General features: G+C 62.1%; 1 protein-coding gene across 6 annotated transcripts in view; it reads left to right on the top strand.

The window, feature by feature from the left end:
- The window catches only part of AGRN (agrin), an 81,350-nt gene that overhangs the window by 30,658 nt on the left and 38,469 nt on the right, over nt 1–12,223 (top strand). For 2 of the 6 annotated variants that reach the window (XM_040533435.1, XM_040533434.1), the window contains exons 3-4: nt 2,070–2,090; nt 9,610–9,657. The exons of 1 other annotated variant lie outside the window; for it this stretch is intronic. In XM_040533435.1, the coding sequence (XP_040389369.1) occupies nt 2,070–2,090; nt 9,610–9,657 (69 nt within the window). Of the gene's footprint in view, nt 1–2,069; nt 2,091–6,982; nt 8,655–9,609; nt 9,658–12,223 lie in introns of those variants that run through there. 3 more of the 6 variants (XM_040533440.1, XM_040533437.1, XM_040533439.1) reach the window with 2 other exon arrangements.

Here is a 12,223-nt window from a genome sequence, read left to right as displayed (position 1 = left end):
GCCTCTGCTTGGTGCCAAGCCATGGTTGCCTGCCTGGCCACGCTCCCCAAACGTGACATTCCCCCTCGGTGGTGCTTCTCTGCAGGACTCGTCTGTGTGTCCCTGCTCCGAGCGCCTTCCTGGCCGGGAAAACCTTCCAGAGGCAAGTGCCTGACCTTGGCGCAGAGCCTGCCGCCCTCCCGTCCTTTTGGGGTCATTTAATATATAGTAAAATATACTCGCCTTCCCCTTCCCGGTGCTGGCAGCTGCTTTGCGTAGCCGCAGCATGACGAAGGGGAAATCGAAGCCCAGTGAGATTTGCTGAGTTAAAAGGCTGGGCAGGCTCCGGGGTCCCTCGTTTCAGTTTTTGCTCTAAGGAAGGGGCAAGGTGCGCGCCCTGGGGTGGGATTTGGACCTGGAGCAGCCCCTGTGCCTCTGGTCCTGGTGCCCCAAAGCTTCCGTGCTCAACAGAAGAGCTCCCCAGGATGTGTAACACTCTTCCCTGCAGTGGCTGCACATCTTCCCCACCAGGCATCCCCCTCCTTCCCCATGGGCAAGGCTGATCCATGGTCAGGCTGGATCCCCTAAAACGCAGCAGGCAGAGAGCTCTGCAGCATCCCCCGCCAGGCACAGCCCGTCCCCATCCGCACCAGAGCTGGCCGTGGGGCCTTGGCTCTCATTTCTGCCTTTTTTTTTTTTTTTTTTTAAATAATAAGTGAAAATCCCAAAATAACCGCGCTGCTCTGGGATATTTTTGAGCTGTTTTTTTTTCCCCTCTTCCTTTCTTCCCCACATCCCCCAGCGGCTGGGAGCCGGGCGGGCTCCCTGTTGCCAGCGGAGAAGGCTGCACGTCACTTCCTTGGCACGGGGCCGTCCCCAGCCCTCAATGCTCACTTTGTTTTACCCTTCATCGCCTCGGCGAGCTGTCAGGGCTCCTCGCAGGGTCACGTTACCCATGCCCCACAGCCCATTGTGGGAGCTGCTGCTGCCGGCGGAGCTTTGGGGAGGTCTCCTCGCCCCTCGGGTCGGCTATCAGGCGGTGGGTGAGGCTCTGCTCCAGCTCCATCCTCACTGTATTTGCTCTGTGGCCCAATGTTTTCCTTTTTTTCCCTCCTCTGGGAGGATGCCACCTCCATCCCCTGCATCCCAGCCGTGCTTCCCCTGGGGCTCTGCATCCTCAGCCAGTGAGAGCCCGGCCCGGGCTGAGCAAAGCACCACGGCCTCCAAACCTCGCCCTGCTCTCGGCTCTCCAGCGGATAGTTGGGTGTTTAAAGACGTGTAAATCGATGCTGGCATGGTTATGGGACTTCTCTACTGCCTTAGGTTGCTTACAAAATAATCTGTGCTCAATAACAATTGCTGAAATGCTCGGCTGTTTAACTGCTAGCTTTTCGGACTGTGCCCTCAGTCTGAATTCTGAGTTTTGGGTAGACCTGCGTGGAGCCAGGAGCTGGGCTCGATGATCCTTGTGGGTCCCTTCCAGCTCGGGATATTTTATGATTTTTTTTTTCTTCCACCGTGTGTGTTGGGGACCTTGTTTCATCTTGTGCTTTGGTTTCCTGGACTTCAAAGGCTAATTCGGGCTCAGGTGTGATGCGTTTGGACAGGAGGCATCAAGCTACTAAGGGATGTGCTCCTTGCAGCTGAGTAAGAAGCGGCTGATCCTTGATAGGGTCTGGTATGGGGAGGTTGATGTGGCTGTGGCTCGCTCCAGGCTGAACATTTCCAAAGCAGGAGCCTGGTTTCAGAAAAATCTTACATCGACAGGGCACACGGGTTGATGCTCCTTGGCTTCTGGGGCTCGCTACCTTCTGCAGGGCTTCCTTTAGCTGCCTTTGTAACGTTCTCCATGGATCAAGGGACTGTCGTACCTCGTCCTGCGTGCCCAAGAGCCACCGTCGGCCAGGGCTGAGGGTTTTCTTGTCGTTTGCATGTGGTCGGTGCTGGGGACGGGGACCCCCTGGCAGGGGTTTGCGGGACGGGGCTGGAGGAGGGGACCCGGGGGGGGCCGGAGAGCGTTGGGTGGCTGCCTGTTGTCCTGTTCTAACTGTTTTGTTCTCTCCTTTTTCTCCTCCCCCCGCTTTCTAAAGAACATAGGAAGCTTCTCGCTGGTAAGTGGTGGTGTGTCACGTAAAAAAAAAATACCATTTATTATTTCCATCCACCATCAAACTCACCGGCTAGTGCCTCTCATGTTTCCATCCCCGCGGGATGTGCCGGAGCAATAGGACCCTTCGGGGGGTGCGGGTGCAGGGGCGCCCATCCCCGTGCGCTCGCCCCGGAGGGAGCTATTGCTTTTAGATCACAGTTTGAGGAGCTGCCTCCCCCCAGAGCTCTCCCTTCCTACTCCCTGCCCAGCCCGGTGTTGTTCCCTGGGCTCGATTGGCTTGCCACTGTCCTTGCCAAAAGCAAACTCTGCCTGCTGCGTCCCTAAGGGCTGCGAAACTGTGATCTAAGCACGGCCACCTCTCACCTAGCGCTTTTCTCATGCCCCGCTTCATCCTCTCACTGTCACCACCTTCCCGGGCTGGCTGGGGGAAAGCCGCGGTGCCCAGCAGCTCTGCCTCGAGCTGATCCTTTGGGTCCTGGTCATTAACGCAACCCCTGCCCGTGCCCCGGGCTGGGAGCGGAGCGAAGGGCGTGCGGCGCGGCCGCGTGCCTCTGGCCGGGTGCCCGCTTCCCGGGGATCCCCGGGGCTGGGAATGCCGACCTCCTCGTGGCCTGGAGGCCGGCTGCTTTGTTGGGGGGCTGAGAGGGTGGGAGGAAGGTGCTGGGCACGTGGATGGGGCCGGCAGACTGCCTGGCATCCCACTGCTGCGTGCCCGAGCCCGATGGGCGCATGGAGCTGCGGGGCGCCGGCGTTGGGGTGGGATGTGGGGCGGCACGGATGTGAGCAGCTCAGCCTCGGGGGGGGCGCTGAGGAAGTGTTTAAAGGTGGGTTTGCTCCTCTTCCTCCCCGTTCTCTGCCCCTCGTCGCGTGTGATGTGTAGGCTGCGTCGTGCAGATCCGGAGGTGTGCGTTGGGAACGTGCCCTTGTTGTGAAAGGCACCAAAGGGTGAGCGGAGGGACATAAAAGTTTTCTTGCAAGCCGCCTGCACCCTGCGCCTCTCTGGGTGCGGAGCAGTGAGGAGAGATGCTATCCAAGCCGACAGCATCCCCTGCTGGTTATCGCTCCCACGGCCTCTCAGCTGTGGGATGCTCGCACCCGGTGCTGCACGCTGCTGCTCATCCTATATCGCTGCTCATCCCATAGCTGGGACCCGCTCCCCGCGGTGGGCTGGGTGCTACTCGCTGCTTGCAACCCGGTGTAAATTACTCAGAGCTGCGTGCGGCTGACAGCACAAGGGCTGGGTGCTGCTGGCTTTCGTCCGTGCCAGACAGAGGGGAAAAGGGTTCCTGGGGTCCCCCTCGGTGTGTGCCCGCCAAAAACCCAAGCCCCCGAGCAGGACCTGTGCTGCTCAGAGGACAAGGGGCTGTTCCCTTGTGGGGTTTTGGGGCTCCCCGTGCCTTCCCAATCCACTTGGAGCCTCCTGAGGGCATGTGTGAGCCAACATGCAGCTGGGCTCGCATCCTTCCTCCTTTCCCGGGGTGTGCTCAATGCTTTCTTCTTTTCCCCTTGCTCTAACACCACGTAGCTGGAGGGGGCTTTGCTCGCCGCAGGGAAGCATCCTGCTCTGGGTTTGGCTGAGCACCACCACCAGGAACCTGGGCTCCATCCTCCCCTGCTGCCGCAGCTGGGCTTTGCTCCTGCGGTCTCAGGACCCTGAGCTCTCAGCGAGGTCAGTGCCGTACCCAAAATCCAGCCAGCGCTGCTCTTTTGGGTGAAATGTGCCCGAAGCGTGCCCCCAGCCGTGCTGCCAAGGGATGGCCCCCGCTGTCTGGTAGCACTCGGGTGGCAGCTGCTTCCTCTGCAGGGAGGTAGCCGGAGTGCCAGCAGTACCCACTAATTTTAGCCTCCCGGCTGTTCGCTCCAGAAAGCTGCTGGAGGTTTCTTTCTCCGTTTTGTTTTTTTTTTTTTGCTGGTTATTTTCCCGTTTGTCCCCCACCCCGCGTAGTGTCGCATCCCGGAGGACTTCAGCTTGACCAGTTCCTTCCCAGCCGCTCCAGCAGCCGGGCAGGGCTCTCCCACAGGGCAGGGAGCTGATGCTGTCCTGGGAAAGCAGCAGCAGCTTCTGGATGATGGGAATTCGGGGCAGAAGGGTGCTTCCAGAAGTGTTTGAACGCTCTGTTTGCCCCCCAGCAAGGGGCAGGCTTCCTTTCCTCACCGCCTCGTGCTGCTGTGAGATCACCCCCTCCATCCTGCCCCCTTGCCACGTCAATCCGGGTGCAGTGAGCAGCCCTGGAGTGCTGTTCCCAGCTTGGCCAGGGCTCCTTGCCTCCATGCACATCCCGAATTTGTGCGGCGAGAGCGGCAGGTGGCAGTGTGAGACTGCGAGAGGAGCTGCCAGCTCTTGGGCTGGCGGTGCCCGTGGCGTGCTGGGGCTGGGTGCATCTCGGGAGGGGGGGGGGGCTCCCGGACCCTTGGCCTCAATTAGGGTCCGGGCAGGCCCCTGTCCTCAATTAGGGTCAGGGGGCTGGGTCTCATCAGCCGGCCTCAGACCCCGCTCTCCAGCCCAGGGGCCGATCTCGTGCGGGTCCTGCAGCAGGGAGCTGTCCCCGGGCAGAGCAGCGGGTGGTTGGGGGGCTTTAGCACCGAGCTGCGTCGCCTCCCTCCCCAGGACCATCCTGCTCTGCTCTGCACCCACTTTGGGGCAGCAGCATCGGTGCTATAGCCGCCCTCGGGTTTCTGCGTGCACACCTCATCTTAATGCATCTTTCTCTTTTGTTTTTAATTGTTGAGAGGGGTCACAGGGAGTCCATAAAACCCATTCCCTGTTGCATACTGGGGCGAAGTGGAGGAGAGGTGGGCTCCCTGCTTTTGGGGAGGGGGGGGGAGCACCGGTTAACGGGGGGGTGTGCAAGGATGGATGCTCGAAGCGTGGCCGGCGGGGCTGTGACCCGCTCCCCCCTCCTTCCCTTGACAGGGTTTATAAGCTCTTTATTTCCAAGCGCTGCTCAGCAGGAGCCGAGCTGGGTCCTGCCAAGTGTTAAATGAAATAATTAAAATCCCCACTTTCTCCCCCTCCCTCTCCCGTCTCGCCGTAATGCCGGTAATTAGCCTGTAAAACTGCAGGAGGGGATGGGGAAGGGAGAAAAGCGAGCGCCTTCCGCGGGCTCCCTCCTCCTCCTCCCCAGGAGGGAGTGCGAAATGGCTCTCGAGGCGCTGGGTGCTGTCAGATAAATCCCAATTAGCTCGCTGCCAAACGGGATTAGCCAGAAGGGAGCCAGGTGGGGAATCAGCCTGGCAGGAGCCGGGGGCTTCGGCACGGGCTCCCTGCTTCGGTGGGGATGGACAGACTGACAGCTGTCAGCTCGAGCCCCAAACCGCGCCGGGTTTGGGGATTTGGGGTCGGGAGCTGGCTTTTGGGATGGAGAAGGAGGGAGGCGAAGGGATTGAAACAGGTCCTGGTGGTCTCTCTTCCCAAGGAACCACAGGGTTGTGTCCCACCAGATGCAGGTGAGCATCCTCTGTACGTGCAGGACAACCCGCGTGGACCAGGACTGGTGCCCCAAGCCCTGTGCTGCCCCAAAATTGGGCTCGGAGCAGCGGGACCCTGCCGTCCCCACCCGGCAGCTGCCCCCTCCCAGCCCCCTCCTGCTCGCCTGCAGCATTTTGGCAGCAGCTGTGCCATCCTCGCTGTGAGAGCCCAGAAATAACCCCATTAACGGCAGCAGCCTTTCAAGAGGCCGGTGACCACGGGGAGGCCTTCGTGTGCCGAACGCTTTCATTTAGAGAGCTGGGCAGGGGGGGACAGGGATGAGCTCTGAGACGACGTTTTCTTCCCTGTAACAGAGGGAGAACGGCTGTGCCCGAGGGTGGGCTGGCCGGGCAGCTCTTCTGGGACAAGCCAAGGGACCCCAGAGGGGCTTTGTCACCCTTTTAGCTGTTTTCGTGTCTGCTCCTTGTCTTGGCTGATCTGCATGGGTAAAAACGCAGGGGGACGCAAATGCAGGAGATTTGGGCACCTGTGCACACGGGAAGAGCAGAAGGATGCTGAGAGCGGGTCACGTTGCAGGCAGGTGACCCAGGGGAGAGGGCCAGGGCGCTCTGCCCCTTTTTGGGAAGGGCTCAGCCCCTTGTGTGCTGCTCCAGAAATTCCCAGGGGGGATTTCTCTACAATACCCAGAGCTGCTCCGTTGTGCGGAGGAGCTCAGCACCTTTGCTAAGGAGCACGGAGCCCTCGGCAGGTCGCGGCGCTCTGGGTGCGTGGTGCCGGGGGCTGTCCTGCCCTGCTTTTGCTTTTACCCCCTTGCTGGACTCCAGAAACTCATCTCTTGGCCGTGACCCCTCGCTCCCAGCCCTGTTTTTGTCCTCTGCATCCCGTTGCTGGCTGCATCCCGCCCAGGGCAGGCGGTGACCGTGCATTCCCGTCCCAGCACCTCCTTTTTCTCGTGCACCCTCTCCTCCACCCCACCCAGCTGGTGGACCCCGAGCGTGCACCAGGTCCCAGCTCCTGCCAGGTCCTTGCAGCCTTGGTGCTGTTCCCAAAAAACCCTGGGTGGTCACAGCGGGGCTGATCCCACGGGGGCAGCATTTTGGCCACGTGTGGTCCCCCTCATCCTTCCCTCCCCATCTCGGAGCATTCCAGCGCGTATAATTCCGTCTCTCTGGAATACACGTCTTAAAAATGCCTGATTTTTTTTTTTTTTTCGATCACTGTTTGTTTTTTATTCTCTGCTCCTTTGGCCACTTCGCCCAAGTCCTGCTGCCGTCCTGGGGGTCGGGCGGAGCGGGGAGGGGGCGCGGGGCAGAGGCGCTGCCGGGGGAGGCATAATGAGTTTTGACAGCGCAGTCCCCGCCTCTCCCAACATCTTTAGTTCACGAATGAAAAGGCGAAGGGGGTGGGGGGAAAGAGGCGGAGGAGAGGGATTTTTTTATTATTTTTTTTTTTCCCCTTCCCGTGCTCTCCCCGGGGAGCAGGGCGAGGAAGACCCCGCTCCATCTCCTGGGGGCGAGCAGCGGGATGCTCACAGGTGGCCGCGGAGCGGTGGCGGGGGGCGAGGACCCGAGCTGAGGTCCCCCACGTCCTCCCCGCCGCCTTTGTGCTCCTGCCCACCGAGGAACCGCCGGGGCAGAACGCTGCCCGCAGCCTTTGTTCGAGCCTCCTGCTCTCAACCACGGGCACGGGCGAGGCGAGCAGCCCGGCGTCCTTCCTCCTCTCCCTCCTCTTCTTCCTCATCCCCCTTTGTCGGCGGCGCGACGCCGGGGAGGGACGGCTGCTCCTCTCCGAAGGGACTTGGGCTCGCAGGAGCGGAGCAAGGCGGAGAAACTTCAGGGCGTGGGGCAGGCGGGGACGCAGACTTGGCTTTTTTTTTTTTTTTTTTTTATTCCCCTTGCTGTTTTATTGTCTGGCTCTGTGGATCGGGACCCCGAGCTGTCACAGCGCACACCGGGCACAGGCAGCCGCTGCTCACCCCGGCAGCGCTCGGTGCTCTCTTGATGCCCGGCTCGGCGAGGGACGGGGACCTCTCCGCGACGGACTGGCATGTCACAGCGGCGTGAGCAGGGGAGCTGGCTCGCCCCGGCCACCTGGGAGGTGACAGCAGGCAGCGTGCTCCTTGCCGGCGAGGTGACAGCCCGCGGAGGGGGACCAGCGAGGCGGTGGCCCCTTCCTGCTCGCCGGAGGGCTGGGAGGGTGCCGGAGAGCTGGCGAGGCGGCGGGGGAGAGCTGAGCGCCGGCTGCTCCGTGAGAAAGCAGAGCCCAGCGGGGATGGATTTGCAGTCGCCGTGAAAGGAGCTGCAGCCTGCCGGGGTCCCCCCAAAACCCTCCCCGCGGGGTCAGGGATCGCGGGTGCGCCCGCCCCGAGGAGCTGCGGCTGCAGGAGGCGCCCGGACCACGCCCGGAGGAGCGGCGGCATCCCCGGAGCAAGCCCGGAGGCTGAGCCTCCCGTCGGGAGGACACGGAGGCTGAGAGGGGGGTCCCGTGCTGGTCCCCCCCCCGCTGCTCCTTTCCCAGCCCTGCTCACAGGCACCAGTGCACGGGGGTGCCGTGGCGTGGCCCCCCAGTTCCCTCGTACCACCCCGTCCCGGCGGGCTCGGCAGCACAAGTTGAGCTCTTGGCACTTCGTCTCCGAGCTGCTCAGCCTGCTGCTGCCCGTCGGCACCCGTGAATTGACGCCCCCCCCGGCTGGAGGGGGGAGGATTGCTGAGCAGGGGGGCACAGGGCTCCCTCGGGAGCGCGCTCGGAGCCGGGATGGCCGGCGCGGGGCCAAACGCTCGCTGCTGAAGGTGCCGCCAAGCCTCTTCGCCCTCCTGCTCCTGGAGGATGGGAGCCTCTGGGGAAGCCTGGGGCTTGCAGCTGTCAAAGAATCGGGGCCGGAGGGCGTCCGCGTGAGCCTCGTGGCTGCTCTGCCTTGGATGGGTCGCCGGCGGGTCAAGCTTTGGCCCGCAGCGTGACGGCCCAGCATGACGGCTTGCCAGTACCCCATGGCACCGGGGGCCTTGGAGCGGGACCGGCTGTACCAGCACAAGGTCTCCCTGGTGGTGCGGTACTTCATGATCCCCTGCAACATCTGCCTCATCCTCCTGGCCACCTCCACGCTGGGATTTGCCGTGCTGCTCTTCCTCAATAACTGTAGGTGCCCCCCCCCGCACACCCCGGCCGCGAGGGAGGGCAGGGCGAGGGAGGGCAGGAAGGATCAGCAGGAGGTTGGGGCGAGACGGGGGGCTTTTATTCCCCCGTGGTTAGGCTCTTGGTTTGCTCCCTGGCGTGGCCGAGCGCGTCGTGCACGCCCACGTGTTGCTGGCAGCTCCTGGTGCTGCGCTGTGGCCTCGTCCTGGCGCAGGTGGGTGCTCGCCCTCGGCGCCTTCGACCTCCCCGGTGCTGGAAAGCCACCAGCACCCAGCTGCGATCTTCCAGCTTTGGGGTGCGCTGCTTCCCCGCGTGTGCGTGATGGAGAAGTGGCAAATTGGATGGGTTTAAAAAGACCTGCCCGGAGCGGGGCGCAGGAGGTAGGAGGGAAATAGGTCGGTGAGGAGCCGTGCACCCTCTGCCACAGCCTGGCTTTGGCACCGTGAGCACAGCGCTTCCTACACGGCATTTCGGCGCGGGGTGGCAGGGTCTGCGGAGCCAGCTGCCCAAGAGAAACCCCTCTGGTTTCCCAAAAGCAGAGGGCTGGCCGACGGCGAGGCTGTGCCACCTTGCTCCAGCCCCATCCTTGGGATATTTCACCTGCTGCTGCCCCTTTCTCCCCCCTCGCTCCCCCGCTGCTGTCCTTGCTCGACCCCGGCGCTGGACCAGTGCTCGGGCGGCACGGCCCAGCGGGGTTTGTGCTGCAGCCCTGGCCAAATGGCACCGAGGAGGGCTGCTGCCAGAGATGCTCCGCCGATGGCAGCGGGAGGGATGGGGCTCCTGGGGCTGCTCCTGCTGCTCCCTCCTTGCTGCAGGTGCTCCCTGCACGGGAGGGGTGTTGGAGGGATGAAACCCCAGCCCCAAACCCGCTGGGGAGCCGTGAATAGAGGCTGGGGGGAGGAGGGCACTGCGTGCATTAACCCCGCTGATAGCCCCCTGTTTTTTTTTTTCTTTGCAGACAAGCCCAACAGCTATTTCACCCAGACCCCGCCGACCCCACGAGATGGTAAGTACCCCTTCAGCTCGCTGGAGCTTGCTTCCCCTGGAAGCCAACTGAGCCTCTCGTGCTCCCCGCAGCTGCCGCGGAGCCTCCGTGACCCAGTGATCTATTTTGCAGCCTCTGTGCCCGGAGCAGAGCAGCTCACGATGCCATGCTCCCTGCCCTCGCCGGGGATGTTTTTCTCCCTCGGGCCAGGAGGGATGGCAGATCCTCACTCCTTGCACTGCTGCTCGCGCGATGCAGCAGCCCGTCCCGGAGGTGGGGAAGGGCTGGAGGAGGAGATGGGGTGGTCCAGGCGCTCCAGCAGCTCTGCTGGTTTGTCTGCTGGGGCCGTGGGGACTGGGGAAAGGGACCTTCACCTTGCCAAGCAGCGGCGCTGAGCTCTGGGGTTGCGCTGTGCTCGTCCCCTCGGTGTCTTATTGGGTTTTACGCATGTGGCCAGGCAGCCACATCCTTCCCTGCCCCAGGACCCCTGCAGGACACGTGGGAAGGGATGCCCACCCCATGGGTGATGGGGACGTGCTGTTTCCCTGCGCACGGCCGCTGCTGGGCAGGTCCTGGTCTGGCTGGGAAGGGGTTGGAGAAGGTTGTGCAGGCTCGTGGCGGCAGGAGGTTACATCTGAGCAGGCAGAAGTCACCCTGCGCCACGGGCCGTGGTTTGGGGAGCAGGGGATTTCGGCGGTGCCAGCTTTTCCAGCACCAGGAGCAGAATGCAAAGCGGTGCTCAGCTGGACACCCGCTACCTCCGCTGCCCTGGCCAGAAATGGTGAGGGCGTGCAAATTTGGGGGGACCGTAACACAGCTCCCCAGCCTTCCCATCCCCTCTTAACAGCACCGGGCAATCCTCCGGGTGCTGACCTTGCCCAGTACGGTACGGCTCGCCAAAGCCCCCCAGATCCCCACACTCGTGGAGCTTTGCTCTCCAAGGCCACGCTGCCAGCATGTGCTCAGCTGATGGCACCGTACGAGCTGTGTTTTCTTTGAAAAAACGCCTTAAAATGCCCTGCTTTCTGCTGGCAGCCTCCTCAGCCACCTCTTCCCCACCCTCCCTCGTTTCATGTGCCCAGATAAGAGCCCGGCAGAGGACTGCGGCCAATTAATAACCCGTTTGTTTCTCTCTTTTCCTTCGCCGATGGGGGCGGGGAAGGAGGCGGGGGAGAAACGGATGCGAGATAAAATGTGATTAATCTATAATTGGACCGGTGGAGACATCTAAAGCGAAAAATAAAAATGCACGTAGGTGTAACTCCTAGCTCGGGGCTCCAAAATATGAGCAGCCCGGCCCAGCCAGATGCCACGCTCCCAAAAATCTCTGGTCCCCAGTGGAGATGGGAAAGTGCTGCCTGGCCAGGTGAGGCGCATCCCTGTGCACCTCGTGGTCCTGGGGGGGCTTTTTTTTGGGGGGGGGAGGGGCAAAGAGGTGACCTGGTAAGGTGCTGGTGGCTGACTTGGGTGCTGGTCGGAGCAGCCCGTGCTGGTTGATGCTCCTCCGTTCCCTGCACCAGGGGGAGCGGGGGCGGTGTTGGCTCAGCCGCAGCCCCCCCAGGGCTGGCTGTGGTTTTTTGGGGTTGAGGCAGGTGCAGTGCGGGGTGGCTGCGCCCTCCTGCACCCCCTGGGGCGAGGATCCGGAGGGTGCCACCCCTGCTCCTCGTTCCTCCAGCATCCGCGAGGAGAGGCTGGAGCCCTCTTTGCGGCATCCCTTGGTGGGGTTGCTTGCAGGAGATGAAATTGTTTGGGGGATTTGCTCAGGGAGAGCAAATTCAGCTCCCACCGCGCCCTTGCATGGTCCTGTTCTTGGTGAGGATAAGCCAGAGCTTTCCTCTAGCTAGCATCCCTGGTGGATGGCTCGCTTGGGGGGTGCCACCTTCTGCTGGCATCTGTGCACATCTGCAGGTGCCAAGCAGCTGTGGGAAAGGCTCAGGTCCCGTCTCGGTGGGTTTGGAAACATCAGAGGGGGCCGGACACCCATTTTTCTTCTGAGCGTGGATGGAGCGACGCCAGCCCAACGTGCTGTGCCGGGCCAGGGGCGCAGCGCTCGACGTGGTTACGGAGGCACGAGGTGGGGACATCTGACGGGGACGCCAGCACCGTGGTGACCCAAAACATTTGGCGTGTCCCCCCTGCGCACCCCAAATGCGGCCGGGGCTCCTGCTTCAGCCCAGCCAGGTCGGAGCAGTGCAGGTTTGCCCCGGAGAGAGGAGAGCTGCCAAACATAGCTCTTCAAACAGCTGAGCGGTAGGTAAGGCAGCAGTAGTTAAGGCACCACTTTTGATCTCTCGAGAGCGTTTTCTTCTCCATTTGCAGCAAAGTTTGAGCTTTCTCTTGGGGATCAATTTATGTGCTTTCATGTTGGGTGGCTTAAGCGTTGGAGGAGGAGCAGATGGGGGCACCTTAGCAGGTGCTGCCACTTCTCCCTAAATCAGGTCCTCGCTAGGACTGCGATCCCCCAAACTTACCTTGCTGTCCCCTTATCTCTGCCTCGTGTCTCCCAAGACATGCCATTTAGTCTCAGAGCCTCGTGACCAAGAAACAACACCAAGAAGAGCTCTGTCTTCTCTTCCCCTCGGTCTCG

This window comes from Cygnus olor, chromosome 21 (assembly GCF_009769625.2).
Source record: "Cygnus olor isolate bCygOlo1 chromosome 21, bCygOlo1.pri.v2, whole genome shotgun sequence".
In the NCBI taxonomy this organism is placed as follows: Eukaryota; Metazoa; Chordata; class Aves; order Anseriformes; family Anatidae; genus Cygnus; species Cygnus olor.
The sequence above is the reverse complement of the archived record's forward strand: the minus strand, read 5'-3'. Positions and strand labels throughout refer to the sequence as shown.